Genomic DNA, 19,137 nt, shown 5'->3' on the forward strand with positions numbered 1-19,137 from the left:
GGTATTGGCGCCGCGTGACCCGGAAACATTCGCGTAGATTTCCGAGCAAGAGCGAAAAAGATTGTGACCGAGAGGCTCGGGGCGGGACTGTGGAGCAAGGACCAATCGATTAGCTAACACTGTCAGGAAAGAAAGGAAATGATGCGGGGAAGCGGAAATGTGTTGGGACCAGTGATCCGGGAGCGCGGGGCAGTGTGGGAGTTGTAGTTCGCGGTGCTATGGACTTGCGCCTGGCGGAAGTGGCTGGAGAAGGCGGGCGGAAGCGGATGCGGCGGGTGGAGAGGAGAAGGCCAGGTGGCCGCAGCCCCGAAGCCGGGTGGGCTTATGGGAGGAGGCCGGGCCGCGGCCCAGCGCTGGCGGCTCTCATAGGCTTTGGTCCCCTTATGGTGGGCGCGGGGTGACCCTCACCTCTGTGTTCCACAGCATGTGCGGGCACCCGGGATGATCTTCCCCGTCTCCCGCTGCGCGCTCCGGTGTCTACATCGGCCCGGAGGCCGGACCTTTCCCACCTCCGCCATGGAGGTGGCCTTCCGAGGAGTGCGGAAAGTCCTCTGTGTGGCGGAGAAAAACGACGCGGCCAAGGGGATCGCCGACCTGCTGTCCAAGGGTCGCATGAGGCGGGTAAGGGGGCGCATTTCCGATCAGCTGTACTTGGTGGGGCCCGGGAAGCAGGACATCTTGGTGGGTACGGGGAATAGGGATGAAGGCGACTTCTCTCCCACCTGTGGGTCTTCTCTGTCTCCCCCAGACCATTGCAATGACCTCCTGTCTTCTCTTAGGACTGATGGGCATTTAAAAATGTAGTTAGGAGGTTTCACTCATCTGCTTTAAAACCTTGGATCTTCCTTGCCAACAGCAGTGGTTGCCAAACTTGTCTGATCCTCAAAACCACCTGGGGCAGTGGCTCTTCGGTGGACCTGGAGTGAGACTAGGGTAATCTGTATTTCAAAATTTTTTCCTACGGATTCTAAAACTCGGTTAAGTTGGGAAGCACTGACCAAACTCCTTTAACTTGGCAGTCAAGCCCTGCCCGATCGTTCCTAGGTAGCCTAGCCCTCCTATTCTCTGCCATTCCCTCTGCGTAATGCAGCGCCGCTGACTTTACAGCCTCTAAGTGTATATTGACAGGGCAACATTATGTAAGGTTTGGGGATTAGAGGCAGATGGCAGCCCTCAACCCATGGTCCTTAGTGCCAATTCAACACAGGAATCCCCAATTTGGGATCACAGTCAAGAAGGAAAATATTCAGGGCAAAACATCAGAGAGGTGACATTCCATCCGTGTTTCAGTTTCAGCCCCAGCTGGGAAAACTGTCTTAGGTGGAAAGGGAAAGTGTGCTCTCAGCGCCAGAGGGGAGCTGATTTATGTTGCCAGAAATCCCAACTCTAGTCCCTGTCTAGTCCTTCCTCATGCAAATGATCGCTTCAACTCTCACCTCAGTTTGCTTGGTCCAAAAGACACTGTGATTGGTCAGAATGGAGCTTCTCTGATTGGTTCGTGGCTGAGAATATGGCAACACTGCTCCGATTGGATGGGGAAAGCCTCATTCCCATTGGTTGAAATATTGTTCCAGAAACTCCTTAGTAAGGGCTGTCTCAGGTGACAACAGTGTAGGCAGGCAGTTTAATGCAGGCTTCTCTGTGAAGTGCAAATTGCGTGAGAGGCCCCTGTGTAGAAATGGCTGCTGGGCTCTGTTTTTTGTTTGTTTGTTTTTTTAAATTAGAGAGAGGGAGAGAAACTTCCATTGGCTGCCTCATGCACGCCCCCTTCTGGGGATGGAGCCTGCATGTGCCCTGTCCAGAATGGTACCAGTGACCTTTTGGTGCATGGGATGATGCTCAACCAACTGGCCAGGGCTGTTTGTTTTTTAAATTTGAGCCCAGTTAGCCACCAGGAGTCCTTCCTAGTAGGTATCTTCTTTCTCAGGGTTCACACTATCATACAAACTGGTTCTGAGAGAGAGGCAAGTAAGGGATAAGATGTTTCTAGACACACTGGGGGCACAAAGGAAGGGGAAAGTGAGAAAGGATTTTGAAAGGGAGTTCACAGGAAAGTCTTAAGAACTATTCATGAAAATCTCCCAAATAACAAAAGTGGATCCTTGAAATGTATTGGGGAGAACATTCTGAGAGCATGGGATAAGAAGTTCCCTGCTCTTTTTTCTTTCAAGTCCCAGGATCCTTAGACCTCTGTTTCTAGTGTGTGGCTAGAGAGTAGGAGCCAAGGTTGTTTGGGGTGCTAGCTGAGAGCTTCAACTTTTCAGTGCCAAGAGTCCTGGTGACTGGCCCAATGTTTGTCAACTTATAGGGGTCTAGGCCTCTTGAAAATGGCCCATCTACACCTAACTAACTTACTTCTATATCTTTCAGGGCTATGTTTAAATGTCTCTTCTTCAAGATCCTTTTCCTCAAGTTCCTCACCCTGCAACTAGGTGAGGGACACCACCCACAGTAATCACTGCTAATAACTTATAGATCCTTGAGGACTTTTCTATAGTTTTCATAGTTTTATTTTTATATTCAGGAGAAAAAAAAATTTTTTTTTTAGGAGAAAATTTTTTAAATAAGTTTTTATTGATTTGAGAGAGAGAGAGGGGGGAAGAGAGGCATCAATTGCCTCCTGCAGGCCCTGTACTGGGGATCCAGCCCGCAACTCGGGCATGTGCCCTGACCAGTAATCCAACTGGCCACCTCCTGGTGCACAGGATAACTGAGCCACACTGGCCAGGGCAGAAGGAGGAATCTTAAAAGGATCCTGCTACAGATTCAGTGGCAGCAGTGTGATCAGCATGCTCAGAGAAGGTGTGACGGGCTCTTCTTCAGTAGCATGGGGAGCACTGGGAAGGGATCACAGAAGCTACACTCTTGGTCTATCAACTAGGGTTCCTTTCTTTAGGCTCCAAAACGCCACTGTAATTGAGGAACAGCCTGAAGCATCTGAGAACTTCACCCAAGAGTGTACTATCCTCAGAATTACAGGGAGGAAAGTTTGAAATACCAGGAAAACATTTTACATCCTCAAGACTACCCATTGGTAAGGAGGGCTTCCTCGGAAAGCCCTGAACCTGGGGTCACACATGCTATTAGGTGTATCACTTGCCTGGAGAGCATCAGGACAGTGGTTTAAAACGCTGTTCCAAAGAGCCCTGAGGGCCATTGATGTGCACCTCAGAGCCACTGCGGCTGGGCTGGGGAAAGGTTGAGTGGCAGGATTCAGCCGGTACCTCAGCCTTGTTATGTGTCAGGGTCCATATAAGATTTTGTTTGAGAAGACTTCAGTGCTTCCTTAAAAAGAATTAGGGGGAAGGAAATAGAAACCATTGATTAAGCAGTTTTTATTCTGTATTACCATAGTCTCCTCTTATCTGAGGTTTCACTTTTCATGATTTGTTACATGGTCAACCACACTCTGAACATATTAAATGGAAAGTTCCAGAAGTAAACCAATTGTAAGTTTTAAATTGTGCACCGTTCTGAATAGTATGATGAAATCTTGTGCTGTTCCACTTTGTCCCGCGTGGGAATCCTTTCAGCTGTCCACACTGTGTACGCTACCTGCCCACCCACCATGTGCTTAGCAGACGTCTCAGTTACCAGCTGGATGTGTGGTATCGCAGTGCATGTGTTCAGGTAGCCCTTATTTTGCTTAATGATGGCCCCAAAGCACAACAGCTGGCAATTCAGATATGCCAAAGGGAATCCATAAAATGCTTCCTTTAAGTAAAATGGTATGTGTGTGATAAAAACAAACAAACCAGTAGATGTAGGGTTCAGTAGTACTGAGGATTCAGGGATCTACTGGGGGTCTTGAAATGTATTCTCTGAGGATAAGGGGGACTACTGTATTGAAAAGGCTTAAGAGGGCGTCTCTTTCCTTGGCAACATTAGAGCACTGAACTCTTTTTTTTTTTTAGCATTGAGCTCTTAAGTATCAGATAAATCCCTCTTTAAATTTGCCATTGTGGCCCTGGCCGGTGTGGCTCAGTTGGCTGGGTCTCGTCCTGTGCACCAAAGGCTTGTCGGGTCTATTCCCGGTCAGGGCACATGCCCAGGTTTCAGGCTCAATCCCTGGTAGGGGGTGTGCAGGAGGCAGCCAATCAATGTTTTTCTTTTATTGACATTTCTCTCTCTCCCTCTCCCTAAAAATCAATTTTAAAAATATTTTAAAAAAATAAAAATAAATTTGCCATTATGCCTCAAAGAACCTCATTCAATGTTCCACCCAGAAAAATTGTATTTGTGAGGCTGAGGGAGAATCTTGTCCATACTGATTTTTCTTGGCCCGTGAACGGAAGTTTCCCCAGTTCCCATTTTGCCTTTCTCTTGTCTTCTGCACGTTGTTGGTGTGAAACTCACATGCACAAATACAATTGACCCTTTATGGGTTTGAACTGCATGGGTTCACGTATGCATGGATTTTTTTTCAATAAATATGTACAGTACTGTAAATGTATTTTCCTTATGATTTTCTTAATAGCATTTTCTTTTCCCTAGTTTACTGTAAGAATACAGTATTCAATACATATTACATACAAAATGTATGCTGTTTGTTATCATAAGCCGGTCAACAGTAGGCTACTAGTAGTTAAGTTTTGGGGGAGTCAAAAGTTAAATGCGGCCTTGGTGGCGCAGTTGTTTGGAGCATCATCCAGTACACCAAAAGTTTGTGGCTTAATTCCCAGTCGGGGTGCATGCAGGGGGAAGCTGATTGATGTTTCTCTGTCACCTCAGTGTTCCTCTCTCTCCCTCCCTCCCTCTCTCTAAAAATCAGTAAAAACATAACCTCAGGTGAGAATTTTAAAAAGTTATATGAAGGTTTTTGACTGAGTAGGGGTTGCTGCCCCAACCCCATCTTGTTCAGGGGTCCATTGTACTTTTGACTTCTGTGGAAGAAGATGGGATCTCCTTAGAGAGGCTCTTGCTCATCCAGAAGTGCAGCTGAAGTGCTGTGTAGACTGACCCCAGTCCTGACTGGGTCTCATAGTGCCCATAGATTTCAGAGCCAGGGAGACCTTAGAGGTAACTTCATTCAACAATAAATTGAGGTTCAGAAAGGTGAATGATTTGCCCACATTCACAGTTTATTGTTACAATTTTATAGCCAGGAAGTAGTAGAAATGTGTGGAGAGGAAAGAGAAAATCAAAAGAGTTATGCCCTAATCCTTTCTCTGCCATTAATTTGTCTTGTGACCTTAGACAAGTCCATTCTCACCTATAAAAAGATGTTGTATTAGCTGATCTCAAGGTTGCCTTCCAGCATAGAAACTCCATGGGTTTTATCAGGTCCATGCTTGTAACTGTGTTTTGAGGGACCACTAAATAAATGGTGTTCGTAAGTTAGCCCAGCCTCTGTAGGAAATGCTGCTGCGTTTTTAATATTCTCACTTAGCAGGGTTTTGCTTGATCTTTATGCTGAGGAATCCTTTTTATGTGGTTTATGTATTTTCTTTGTTTTTGTTTTATAGAGGGAAGGACTTTCTAAATTCAACAAGATCTATGAATTTGATTATCATCTGTGTGGCCAGGTGAGTGGTACAGTATTTCTATCGTACAACGGAAGCGTGCTTTCAGATCAGCTGCCCCTTTGGTGTACGTTCTTTCCGTTTTTAATCATGGCTAAAAAGAATAGCTGTTCACTACAAGTTCTCCCTAAATTGCTTGTATTTTAGAATTACTTAAGAAGAGTTAGTCAGCCTGGTCATTGTAGAATATGCACCGTCTTTTAAGAATAACTATTGTTGCCAAAACCGGTTTGGCTCAGTGGATAGAGCGTAGGCCTGCGGACTGAAAGGTCCTGGGTTCGATTCCGGTCAAGGGCACGTAACTTGGTTGCGGGCACATCCCCAGTGGGAGGTGCGCAGGAGGCAGCTGATCGGTGTTTCTTTCTCATCGATGTTTCTAACTCTCTATCCCTCTCCTTTCCTCTCTGTAAAAAATCAATAAAATATATTAAAAAAAAAAAAAAAGAATAACTATTGTTATGACCTAAAGATCCCTGGTTACAGGTGACTACTTTATAATTTGTAAGGAAGTCTCTTTTTAATAAAAAATGTGGTCCCGTCTCAGGTGTTTTTATAACAAGAAAGAAGCTAATGTGCAACAGTTTGAGGAAATTTTAAATGCTACGAAAAGCATCAGGATACTAGAATTAAAATGGTGATTTAATTGTATTACTATGGCTTTTGTCTCCAAAGAGCTATATTTATATTTGTTTCTTCCCAATCAACTGGGTTTTTTTGTTTGTGTATTTTTTTTTTTTTTTTTTTTTTTTTTTCAAATTTTTATTAAGGTATTATATGTGTACATATCTTATCATTGCCCCCGACCCCCACCCCACTCCCATATATGCCCTCACCCCCCAATGTTTTGCATCCGTTGGTTACTCTTATATACATGCATATAAGTCCTTCAGTTGATCTCTTATTTCCCCCACCTCTCCCTAACCTTACCACTGTAATTTGACAGTCTGTTTGATGCTTTACTGCCTCTGTAACTATCTTTTTGTTCATCAGTTTATAATGTTTTTCATTATCCCCAAATGAGTGGGATCATGTGGTATTTTTCTTTCATTGACTGGCTTATTTCACTTAGCATAATGTTCTCTAATTCCATCCAAGTGCCTACAAATGGTAGTAATTCCTTCTTTTTTACGGCAGCATAGTATTCCATTGTGTAGATGTACCATAGTTTTCTGATCCAGTCATCTGCTGATGGGCATTTAGGCTGTTTCCAAATCTTAGCTATTGTAAATTGTGCTGCTATGAACATAGGGGTGCATATATCCTTTCTGATTGGTGTTTCTGGTTTCTTAGGATATATTCCTAGGAGTGGGATTACTGGGTCAAATGGGAGTTCCATTTTCAGTTTTTTGAGGAAACTCCATACTGTTCTCCACAGTGGCTGCACCAGTCTGCATTCCCACCAGCAGTGCACGAGGGTTCCTTTTTCTCCGCATCCTCGCCAACACTTGTCGTTTGTTGATTTGTTGATGATAGCCATTCTGACAGGTGTGAGATGGTATCGCATTGTTGTTTTGATTTGCATCTCTCGGATAATTAGTGACTTTGAGCATGTTTTCATGTATCTCTTGGCCTTCCTTCTGTCTTCTTTCGAAAAGCTTCTATTTAGGTCCGTTGCCCATTTTTTTATTGGATCATTTATCTTCCTTTTATTAAGTTGTATAAGCTGCCTGTAGATGTTGGAAATTAAACCTTTATCAGTGATACCATTTGCAAATATGTTCTCCCATACAGTGGGATTTCTTGTTGTTTTGTTGATGGTTTCTTTTGCTGTGCAAAAGCTTTTTATTTTGATGTAGTCCCATTTGTTTATTTTCTGTTTGGCTTCCATTACCCTAGGGGCAGTATCACTGAAAAAGTTCTTTTGGCATATGTCTGAGATTTTGCTGCCTGTGGATTCCTCTAGTATTTTTATGGTTTCCCGTCTTATATTTAAGTCCTGTACCCATTTTGAGTTTATTTTTGTGTATGGTGTAAGTTGGTGATCTAGTTTCATTTTTTTGCATGTATCTGTCCAATTTTCCCAACACCATTTATTAAAGAGACTGTCTTGACTCCATTGTATGCTCATGCCTCCTTTGTCAAATATTAAATGCGCATATTGGTTTGGGTCGATATCTGGATTCTCTATTCTGTTCCATTGATCTATATGTCTGTTCTTGTGCCAGTACCAGGCTGTTTTGATGACAGTGGCTTTGTAATACAGCTTGAAATCTGGTATTGAGATCCCTCCTACTTTATTCTTCTTTCTCAGGATTGCTGTGGCTATTCGGGGTCTTTTTTTATTCCAGATGAATTTTTGGAGAGTTCTTTCTAGGTCTGTGAAATACGCCGTTGGTATTTTAATGGGGAGTGCATTAAATCTATAGATTGCTTTGGGTAGTATGGACATTTTAATGATGTTGATTCTACCAATCCATGAACATGGTATGTTCTTCCATCTGTTTACATCTTCCTCTATCTCTTTTTTCAGTGTCCTGTAGTTTTCCGCATATAGGTCTTTTACCTCCTTGGTTAGGTTTATTCCTAAGTATCTTAATTTTTTTGGTGCGATGGAAAATGGGATTGCTTTTTTAGTCTCTCTTTCTGTAAGTTCATTGTTGGTGTATAGAAATGCCATAGATTTCTTGGTGTTAATTTTGTATCCTGCTACATTGCCGAATTCATTTATTAAGTCTGTTAGTTTTTTGATGGAGTCTTTCGGGTTTTTTATGTACAATATCATGTCATCTGCAAATAAGGACAGCTTTACTTCTTCTTTTCCAATTTGGATGCCTTTTATTTCTTCTTCTTGTCTAATTGCAGTGGCTAATACTTCCAGTACTATGTCAAACAGGAGTGGTGAGAGTGGGCATCCCTGTCTTGTTCCTGTTCTTAGGGGAAATGGTTTTAGTTTTTGCCCATTGAGTATGATGTTAGCTGTGGGTTTATCATATATAGCTTTTATGATGTTGAGGTATGATCCTTCTATTCCCACCTTGTTGAGAGTTTTTATCAAGAAAGGGTGTTGGATTTTGTCAAATGCTTTTTCTGCATCAATTGATATGACTATGTGATTTTTATCTCTCAATTTGTTTATGTGATGTATCACATTTATTGATTTGCGGATATTGAACCATCCTTGCATTCCTGGGATAAATCCTACTTGGTCATGGTGTATGATCTTTCTGATGTACTGCTGGATCCTATTTGCTAGAATTTTATTGAGGATTTTGGCATCTACATTCATGAGGGATATTGGCCTGTAATTCTCCTTCATTGTGTTGTCTTTATCTGGTTTTGGTATTAGGGTGATGCTGGCTTCATAGAAGGAGCTGGGAAGTGTTCCTTCCTCTTGAATTTTTTGGAATAGTCTGAGGAGGATAGGTTTTAGTTCTTCCTTGAATGTTTGGTAGAACTCTCCTGTGAAGCCGTCTGGCCCCGGGCTTTTGTTTGCCGGAAGCTCTTTGATGACTGCTTCAATTTCTTCCATAGTTACTGGCATGTTGAGCTGTTTAGATTCTTCCTGATTGAGTTTTGGAAGGTTATATTTTTCTAGGAATATGTCCATTTCCTCCAGGTTGTCCAGTTTGTTGGAATAGAGTTGTTCGTAGTATTTTTTAACAATCCTTTGTATTTCGGCGGGATCTGTTGTTATTTCACCTCTTTCATTTCTGATCTTGTTTATTTGGGTCCTCTCCCTTTGCTTCTTGGTGAGCCTGGCTAGAGGTTCATCAATCTTGTTTATCCTTTCAAAGAACCAGCTCTTGGTTTTGTTGATCTTTTGTATTGTTTCTTTGGTCTCTATGTCGTTTATCTGTGCTCTGATCTTTATTATTTCCTTCCTTCTGTTTACACTGGGCTTTTTTTGTTGCTCTTTTTCTAACTCTTTGAGTTGTTGGGTTAGGTAATTTATTACCCCTGTTTCTTGTTTTTTGCAGTAGGCTTGTAGAGCTATGAACTTCCCTCTCAAGACTGCTTTCGCTGTGTCCCATAGATTTTGGATTGTAGTGTTTTCATTGTCATTTGTTGTCATGATGTTTTTAATTTCTTCTTTGATCTCTCTGGTAACCCAGTCATGGTTTAATAGCATGCTGTTTATTCTCCATGTGTTTGATTTCTTTGGGTTGTTTTTATTGTAGTTGATTTCCAGTTTTATGCCACTGTGGTCTGAGAAGATGCTTGATATGATTTCTATCTTCTTGAATTTGAAGAGACTTTGCCTATGTCCCAACATATGGTCTATCTTTGAAAATGACCCATGTGCGCTTGAGAAGAATGTATATTCTGTGGCTTTGGGGTGAAATGTTCTGAAGATGTCAATTAATTCCATCTGGTCTAGTGAGTCATTTAGGATTGATGTTTCTTTGCTGATGTTTTGTTTAGAGGATTTGTCCAATGGTGATAGTGGGGTATTAAAGTCTCCTACTATGATTGTATTGCTGTCAATGTCTCCCTTAATATCCTCCAGGAGTTTTTTTATGTATTTGGGTGCTCCCGTATTGGGTGCATATATGTTTACCAGAGTTATTTCTTCTTGTTGGATTGCTCCCTTTAGTATTATGAAATGGCCTTCCTTATCTCTTGTTATGTCCTTCAGTTTGAGATCTAATTTGTCAGAAATAAGTATTGCTACCCCAGCTTTTTTTTCAGTTCCATTTGCCTGGAAAACCTTTTTCCATCCCTTCACCCTCAGTCTGTGTGCGTCTTTTTTTCTGAGGTGGGTTTCTTGTAGACAGCAGATATATGGGTCGTGTTTTCTTATCCAATCTGTTACCCTATGTCTTTTGATTGGGGCATTTAATCCATTTACATTTAAAGTTATTATTGATAGGTACTTATTTGTCGCCATTCCTATTCTTTACCCCTGTGTTACTTCTTCGCTTCCTGTTTCTTTCTTTCTTTCTTTTTTTTTTTTACAGTAGACCCTTTAGCATTTCTTGCATTGCTGGTTTGGTGGTAATAAATTCCCTTAGTCCTTTTTTGTCTGTGAAGCTCCTGATTTCACCTTCAATTTTGATCGACAGCCTTGCTGGGTACAGTATTCTTGGATTCAGCCCCTTCCTTTGCATGACTTTGTATATTTCATTCCATTCCCTTCTGGCCTGATGAGTTTCTGTTGAGAAATCAGTTGCTAGTCTGATGGGGGTTCCTTTGTATGTAACTTTCTGTCTCTCTCTTGCTGCTTTTAAGATTCTTACTTTGTCGTTGGTGTTTGCCAATTTAATTATAATGTGCCTTGGCGTCGGTCTTTTGGGGTTCATTTTGCTTGGGACTCTGTGAGCTTCTTGGATTTGTGTGGGTTTTTTCTTCCCTATATCTGGGAAATTTTCTGTCATTATTTCTTCAAAGAGATTTTCTATTCCTTGCTCAGCTTCCTTTCCTTCTGGAACCCCTATTATGCGGATGTTGTTTTGTTTCGCGTTGTCCCAAAGTTCCCTTAGACTCTCCTCCTGCCTTTTAATTTTTTTTTCTAGAAGTTGCTTTTCTTGGGTATTTTTTTCCATCTTGTCTTCTAGCTCACTGATGCGGTCCTCTGCTTCTTCTAGTCTACTCTTGATGCTTTCTATTGAGTTCTTTACAGCAGCGATGTCATTTTTCATTTCTTCTTGGTTCTTCTTCATTTCCTCTTGGTTCTTGCTCATATTGTCGAATTTGTCTTCCATTCTTTTCAGCCACCTTATGACCATTTCTCTGTTTGTGTATTTTTTTAATAAACTTTATTTTTTTATTTTTTTTTTAATATATTTTATTGATTTTTCACAGAGAGGAAGGGAGAGGGATAGAGAGTTAGAAACATCCATGAGAGAGAAACATCGATCAGCCGCCTCCTGCACACCCCCCACTGGGGATGTGCCCACAACCCAGGTACATGCCCTTGACCGGGATCGAACCCGGGACCCTTCAGTCCACAGGCTGACGCTCTATCCACTGAGCCAAACCGGTTTTGGCGAAACTTTATTTTTTTAGAACTATTTCAGATTCACAGCAAAATTGAGGGGAGAGGAAGGTACAAAGAGTTTCCACATACCCTCTGCCCCCCCATACACACACACACACACACACACAGCCTCCCCCATTATCAATACTCATTAAGAAAAGAAAAAAACAAAAGAACATCCCTCATCACAGTAGTACATTTGTTATAACTGACAAACCTATCTTGACACATTATAATCACTCAGAGTCCATTAGGGTTCATTCCATGTTGTACTTTCTTTGGGTTTGGACAAATGTATGTAAACATATCTCCATCATTATTTTCACTGCCCTAAAATCCTCTACACCACCTATTCATTTCAACCCCCATCCCAACCACTTTCATTTCCTCAATAGAAGTTTCTCCCTTTTATTTGAATGAAGTAGCAAAATATAATTTCTAAAAGACTGACTCAAATTTTGTTGCCATTTAGAATGTTACCATGATAATGACTTCGGTTTCCGGACATTTGCTGACTCATGATTTCCAGATGCAGTTTCGTAAATGGTCAGTACAATTCTTGGGGAGCGGAACTTGCAGATTATTATAGTAAGTTGTAGAACATTACAGGAATTTTTTAAATATATTTTATTGATTTTTTTACAGAGAGGAAGGGAGAGGGATAGAGAGTTAGAAACATCGATGAGAGAGAAACATCAATCAGCTGCCTCCTGCACACTCCCTACTGGGGATGTGCCCGCAACCAAGGGACATGCTCTTGACCGGAATCGAACCTGGGACCCTTGAGTCCCCAGATCGACACTCTATCCACTGAGCCAAACTGGTTAGGGCCATTACAGCAATTTTGAGGCATATTGATCCTGTTGGGTAACCTATAAAATTAAGATGACTGAGTTAGTTCATGCTGTTATAGTGAAATGCCACAGACTGGTTGGTTTATAAACAACAAATTTACTTCTCTCAGTTACAGAGGCTGGAAGGAGGAGGTCAGAGTGCCAGCATGGTCTGGGTGCCAACCGCTGGCCTCTCACTGCGCCTTTACCTGGTGGAAGATCTAGGGAGTTTGTGTGGCCTCTTTTATAAGCATACTGATCCCACTCATGAGGCTTCACCCTCATGACCTAATCACCCCCAAAGGCCTCACCTCCTAACACCATTGCTTTGGTGTTAGGATTCCAGAATATGAGTTCTGGGGGAAACAAAGCGTGAGGCTGTAGAAATGGCCTAGGATTAACGGATTCACCATAGGCTGAAAATAAAGAGCCACTTGTAGTGTGCTCCCCAAAATAGCCAGAACTTTGTCATGCAGTCATTGGATTGCATTTATCTGATAGCAGATATGCATGGGAGGCTTCTAGAATTTCTTCCTAGCAGCTCCTGCTAGTGGTCCTGGGAAGTGGAAAGTGCATTGTACAGAGGGTCTGAGTCTTGCTTTTGATCTCTGGCATTTTCATGCGGGACTTATTCTGCGGGGATCCCTCCCTGAGTGCACTGGGGTAAAGTTTTCTCATTAAAATGGAGGACTTCCCATCGTGCTGAGATGGCATTTTTGTGTGTTTCTATTTCTTTTCTAGGCAGAGCTGCAATCCTCTTGTCCTCTTTGAAGCAGAAATTGAGAAGTACTGCCCAGAGAACTTTGTAGACATCAAGGTGGGATCCTTTGGAAGACATGGCACTGGAGTTGAACAACCACAGATAATTGAGCTGAGTGATTTCTGTGTTTTGAATGCATTAGAATTCAGAGGCAAAGTTTCCCACCAAACTAAGTGCCATGATTCAAAAAAAAGTATTCCCAAAATGAGGCCATTGGAACTAAGTGGCCAAGGGCCTGGAGTCAGCCTTTTTATGAATAATAGTTGTTTAAATAAACTCTAAGAATAAGTATTGTTAAATTACTATTTCTAGCCCCGACCCCATCTCTAGTTAGAATGAAGAGACTACAAAGTGTGTAAATGGTCATTTGACAGTAAATTGTGAGTTTTTGAGCAGTCAGAGCACCTGTAGTTAATTCAGTGCTGACTGGGAAACCTTGGGATTAATCTCAATTAGGGGTCCATTCTTTTTTAACCAGAACATAAGCAGAGTTACATGTGCTGTGAGAACTGAGTTTCAGGTCTCTTCTTGCTGGCATGGTTGCATTAACCTCAGGCTTCTAGAAGCTCATTGATGAGTGTGACTCTAAGCTGGAGGGTTGTGCTAGCTTCTTCACCGTCCTTAGAAATGGTGAGCATAGTTTTCTCTGGTTTCTTTTTCTCACCATGGTGCATATTCCAAGAACATTGTTAATGCTCAGTTGGGTCTGTTTAGTGGAGAGGTGCAGAGGAATCCCGCCGTGGGCTGTGCTCTCACTGCTCTTTCCCTGCAAACTTCAGAAAACTCTGGAACGAGAGACTCGGCAGTGCCAGGCCCTGGTGATCTGGACCGACTGTGATAGAGAGGGTGAAAATATTGGGTTTGAGATTATCCACGTATGCAAGGCTGGTAAGTGATACCCCTTCTGAGTTTCTGTACTTCGGGAATGCATATAGATGATTCTCCGGCATAGATGTGTGAATGGCTGCGCCTGAGTTCCTCCCCATATACTCTTCCTCCTGAGTCCCCCTGCCATTCGCACTGGCTGTGTGTCCTGGAGCAAGTCACTGACCCCTTGGGAGCCTCGGCTTCCTCTTCTGGAAAGCCGGCCAGCCTGGCACAGTTCCCAGAGCCTCGGGGACTGAATGAGCCAATCACGCAGAGATCCTGTAGCCCAGGCCTTACTATTATTAGCTCCAAGTACATTGCCAGCTCCTTGGAAACAGGGACTTTATTTTCTGTTTTTTATTTTAAAATATTTGTTATTGATTCTTTTTAAGGGAGATAGTAAGGGAAAGGCAGAGAGAGAAACATCCATCAGTAGCCCCCTGGCCAGATAGTTTAATTGATTGGAAAGTTGACGCAATACAACAAGGTTGCGAGGTTGTGGGCTTGATCCCTGGTCAGGGCATATACAAGAATCAACCAATGAGTGCATAAATGGGACAACAGTTTGATGTTTCCCTCTCAAATCAATTTTAAAATTAAGTTTGTTGAGGTAACATTGGTTAATAACATTATGTAAGATTCCTTTTTTTTTATTTTTTTTATTTTTATTTTTAAATATATTTTATTGATTTTTTACAGAGAGGAAGGGAGAGGGATAGAGAGTTAGAAACATCGATGAGAGAGAAACATCGATCAGCTGCCTCCTGCACACTCCCCACTGGGTATGTGCCCGCAACCAAGGTACATGCCCTTGACCGGAATCGAACCTGGGACCCTTGAGTCTCCAGGCCGACACTCTATCCACTGAGCCAAACCAGTCAGGGCAAGGTTCCTTTTTTAAAATCTTCATCCAAGGAGTCAGAATATTTTTTCCACTGATTTTTACAGAGGGAGGAAGAGAGAAACATTGATGTGGAGAGACACATGGATTTGTTGCTTCCTACACTTGCCCCAACTATGGGTGGTAATGGAGCCTGCATCCCAGGTACATGCCCTTGACCAGAAATCAAACCCAAGACCCTCCGGTGGGCAGGCCGATGCTCTAACCACTTAACACACCGGCCAGGGCAAGATTCCATTTTTTAAAATCTATATTAATTTTACTGCCTGAACATTAATAAATGTTGAAGTGAACTTAAATGTGAGTCTGAAGCTATAATGATTCCTGAAATTTTGTTTTAATTTAATTTTAAAAAATTTTGTGTAAGGTATTGATTTTTTTTTAGAGAGAGGAAGGAAGAGGGAAAGAGAAAGAGAAGTATCTATGTGAGTGGGAAACAACGTTCGGTTGCCTCCAGTATGCACCTCGACTGGGTATCGAACCCGCAACCTGAGTATGGGCCCTGACTGGGAATCGAACCCATGGCCTTTCAGTGTGTGGGACGGCACTCCAGCCAGGGCGACTCCTAGCATTTAAATGCATTAACTTTCAGGTATAGTATATATGTTATTTCCATGACAGGACATGAAATTCCCTCATAGGATCTGTTAATTAACGTTTTTCTTTTCCCAAAAGGTCTAAGAGCAAGTAAAACTAAAGTATTGAAAGGCTCACCAAGACGGTCTCAGTTAATAGCTAAATTTAGCCCACTATGGTTGCTGACAATGCTCACCTTGGCGGCTATAATGAATTCCCTCTCAGAAAGCATATTGCTCATTCAATTGGATGCTTCACAGCTTCTTGAACTGTCCAGCTTTCTTCGTTCAAGGTGGCCTAAGAACAGGGAGCCCTTTATGATGAGAGGGCAGTGTGACTTGGTTCTGACCTTGGTGACCATTACTGTTCTGCAGTGAAGCCCAGTCTGCAGGTGTTGAGGGCCCGTTTCTCTGAGATCACCCCCCGAGCCGTCACGATGGCCTGTGAAAACCTGACCCAGCCTGACCAGAGAGTGAGCGATGCTGTGGACGTGAGGCAGGAGCTGGACCTGAGGATCGGTGAGGGGCCGCACAAGCTCCTTTGCTGGCTATGCAGCTGTTGGGCTTTGGGTTATGGAACCAAGAATGAGGTTTGTGTGTAAATATGTGCAGCTAGCTTTGACCTTGCAGGTCATCATTTTCTTGTTCTTCCTTTCCTTCCTCACTTTCCAGGAGCTGCCTTCACGAGATTCCAGACCCTGAGGCTGCAGAAGATTTTCCCCCAGGTGTTGGCAGAGCAGCTAATCAGTTATGGCAGCTGCCAGTTCCCAACACTGGGGTTTGTGGTGGAGAGGTTTAAAGCCATTCAGGCTTTTGTGCCAGAAATATTTCATAAAATTAAAGGTAGGGCTGGGCAGTTGTTTATGATATGGAACCTACAGTCCCAGAATAACTAAGTGCTCCATGAGCATCAATGGCATTAATTGTTTATTTTTAGTTTTGTTGATCTTTATTCTACCCCATTATAATATTCAGAATCCACTTAACATTTCCTCAGTGACCTTCTCTGTTTCATATTCTTTTGACATTCGCTATAATACTCCTAGTTTATCTGTCATATCATGTGGCTGAGGCACAGCCTTCCTGTTTGTGTTTCCTCTATAGTAACGCATGACCACAGAGATGGCGTCGTAGAATTCAGTTGGAAAAGGCATCGTCTCTTTAACCACACGGCTTGTCTTGTCCTCTATCAGCTGTGCATGGAGGTAAGAAATATTTTGAAATCTCAGTGATCTGGGAAAACGGTAATTTCCCAAGTCAGTCCCTCTCTGTTGGCGGAGGTGATTCTGTTCCATTTCCCCCTGAGCTGTAGCTTTCAGGATATCACTTTTTGGGACCAATAAGAGTAGAACCTCATGAAAACAGCACTAAAAATTGTGGAAGAAAAGGACCTGTGGAACTTTTAGGTAAAATGAGAAATGTTTACTAAACTCTCCCCTGAAGCTGAGGCCTGTCATAGCAGCTAATAAGGACCAGCTGGGCCAGTGCAGGCCATGCGCCCTCAGAATGGAAGGAGTTGGACAGCTTCTGGTCTCTTTCGGCTATTGGTCAGATGAAATCTAAAGAGATGAAAATCTCAAATGAGTGAACAAGTTAATTTTACACAATGATAAAGGACTGGAGGTAAAAGTAGAATAAATGAATAGAGAATGGCCAGGGGGAGCAGAAAGGGGGACTATTCTAGGCATGGTGGTCAGGAAAGGTATGTCAGGGAAGGCCGGAGTGATTAGCAGCAGACAGCCACAGGAGGACCTGGGGAAAGCATGTGCCAGTCAAGAGAGCAGCACATGCAAAGGACTAGCTCAGCCACAGGCCAGTCATTGTCTCAGCTGTATCCCTTAGACCAGTGGTCGACAAACCGCAGCTCGCGAGCCGTGGTTTGCCGCCCTGTTGCCTAATGAGTTTGCCAACCACTGTCATATACTACCCTTTACCTCTTTGCACACAGTATTCCACAATTGCCTAATCCTCACAGCTTCCAACTACATGGTAACATTTAGTCTAGTCCAGTGGTCGGCAAACTCATTAGTCAACAGAGCGGCAAACCGTGGCTCGCGAGCCGCAGTTTGCCAACCACCGCCTTAGACTGTCCACTTTGCAATGCTGCTTCCTGTCAGTCAGCACATGACTGCCAGTGTTAACCCAGGGGCTGCAAGCTGTGGCACCTAAAGAAAACTTGGAGCTCTCTAGGTTTGATGAGTCAGCTATGCTTCTCAGCTGTAGCCCATTGGCAGGTTTAGTATTGATTTGCTAAGGAAAGTAATGACTATTGAGTACCTTCTTTGTGCCAGACACACTGTTTGTTTACATGTGATTTTCTTTAGAATACTGCCTACACGGGTGGTGGTCTCTCATTTTACAGATGAGGGGCTAGAGAGAGTGAAGGAACTGCACAGACACATTGGAGCCAGTAAGGGGCAGAGCAGGGACTGGGTCCCAGTGTGTCTGACTCTAGCTCCTGCAGACCACACTGTCTCCCAGGAGTCACTTGTCTGTCCACTACTTCAACCTTTGACCATGAAGGTCACACAGCCATCCTGCACATTTATCTGTTCAGTAAAAAAAGACCTGCCCTTGCCGAAACCGGTTTGGCTCAGTGGATAGAGCGTCAGCCTGCGGACTGAAAGGTCCCAGGTTCGATTCCGGTCAAGGGCACGTACCTTGGTTGCGGGCACATCCCCAGTGGGAGGTGTGCAGGAGGCAGCTGATCGATGTTTCTCTCTTATCGATGTTTCTAACTCTCTATCCCTCTCCCTTCCTCTCTGTAAAAAATCAATAAAATATATAAAAAAAAATTTTTCAAAAAAAAAAAGACCTGCCCTTTTATGTGCTTTGTTAGGATACTAGAGGCTCAGTGCACAAAGTTTGTGCACTGGTAGGGTTCCTAGTGGCTGCTGGCTGCCAGCCAAGTACTTCCTCCCTTCCCCTGTCTGCCTGCCACCACCGGGGCCTCCCTCCCTCCCCCCTCACCCCCCACCCCTACCCCCGGCACCTGCTGCCACCGCTGGCCAGGGCCTTCCTCCCTTCCCCTGGCCGGCCCTGCCCCCTGGTCAAACTCCCAGACAACTCCCAATCGAGTGGACAATTTGCATACTACGCTTTTATTATATAGTATAGGATGGTGCAAAAAAAAGCAGGTGGGATACTTTGAGTTCCTTGTCAAGAACACCTGGTCCCAGTCTATTTGGAAAGAGATATTTGGATTTTGATATACAAATATTCTCATTACCAAATCACTTAAGTTGAGTTCTTTGTCTACTTGAAGTCTCTTAAAAGTGTGAACTTGGTCTTAAAATTAGAGTTTCTTCAGCTTGTATTATATAATTTCTCCTATTTCTAATTCTGTATTATCAAGAATTAAAAAAAAAAAAAAAAACACCATGCGTGCGAGATTGGAGACTATACTTAGGAGAGGCGTAGGCTGCTGTTGTTCACAGGCTCCAGAGGAAGCACCTGAGAGCTTGTGAAGTTGCCCCTCGTTGTCCTGTTTGAGTGGGAAGGTGGTGATGGCACCCACCACACTGGACGACAGGCCAGTGTTACATGGAGTGCTTCCACGGGATGAGTAGGGCCTCTGCTGACGGTGGGTGAGCAGAATGCTGAGCAGGGCCTTGCAGGAAGGCGGCAGAGGGTGGGTACCAGCAGGTTCATGTGCCTCTGCTTTTCTTGGCTTTCCAGGACCCCAGGGCGACTGTGGTGGAGGTCAGTTCTAAGGCAAAGAGCAAGTGGAGGCCTCAAGCTTTGGACACTGTGGTATGTTCT

At 43.3% G+C, this 19,137-nt stretch overlaps 1 protein-coding gene across 10 annotated transcripts in view; it reads left to right on the forward strand.

Moving 5' to 3' along the window:
• The first annotated feature begins 200 nt into the window (after nt 1-200).
• TOP3A (DNA topoisomerase III alpha) overlaps nt 201-19,137 on the forward strand; it is a 38,148-nt gene continuing 19,211 nt past the window's right edge. For 2 of the 10 annotated variants that reach the window (XM_080682077.1, XM_080682078.1), the window contains exons 1-10: nt 201-294; nt 424-621; nt 5,466-5,525; nt 11,912-11,985; nt 13,014-13,089; nt 13,812-13,920; nt 15,751-15,894; nt 16,048-16,218; nt 16,480-16,580; nt 19,054-19,128. In XM_080682077.1, the coding sequence (XP_080538203.1) occupies nt 442-621; nt 5,466-5,525; nt 11,912-11,985; nt 13,014-13,089; nt 13,812-13,920; nt 15,751-15,894; nt 16,048-16,218; nt 16,480-16,580; nt 19,054-19,128 (990 nt within the window). In that variant the 5' untranslated portion in view covers nt 201-294; nt 424-441. Of the gene's footprint in view, nt 622-2,370; nt 2,433-2,896; nt 3,035-5,465; nt 5,526-11,308; nt 11,367-11,911; nt 11,986-13,013; nt 13,090-13,811; nt 13,921-15,750; nt 15,895-16,047; nt 16,219-16,479; nt 16,581-19,053; nt 19,129-19,137 lie in introns of those variants that run through there. The other 8 variants (XM_080682079.1, XM_080682084.1, XM_080682083.1 and 5 more) reach the window with 8 other exon arrangements.

The sequence above is a fragment of the Plecotus auritus genome (genome assembly GCF_963455305.1).
Source record: "Plecotus auritus genome assembly, chromosome: 7".
NCBI lineage: Eukaryota > Metazoa > Chordata > Mammalia > Chiroptera > Vespertilionidae > Plecotus > Plecotus auritus.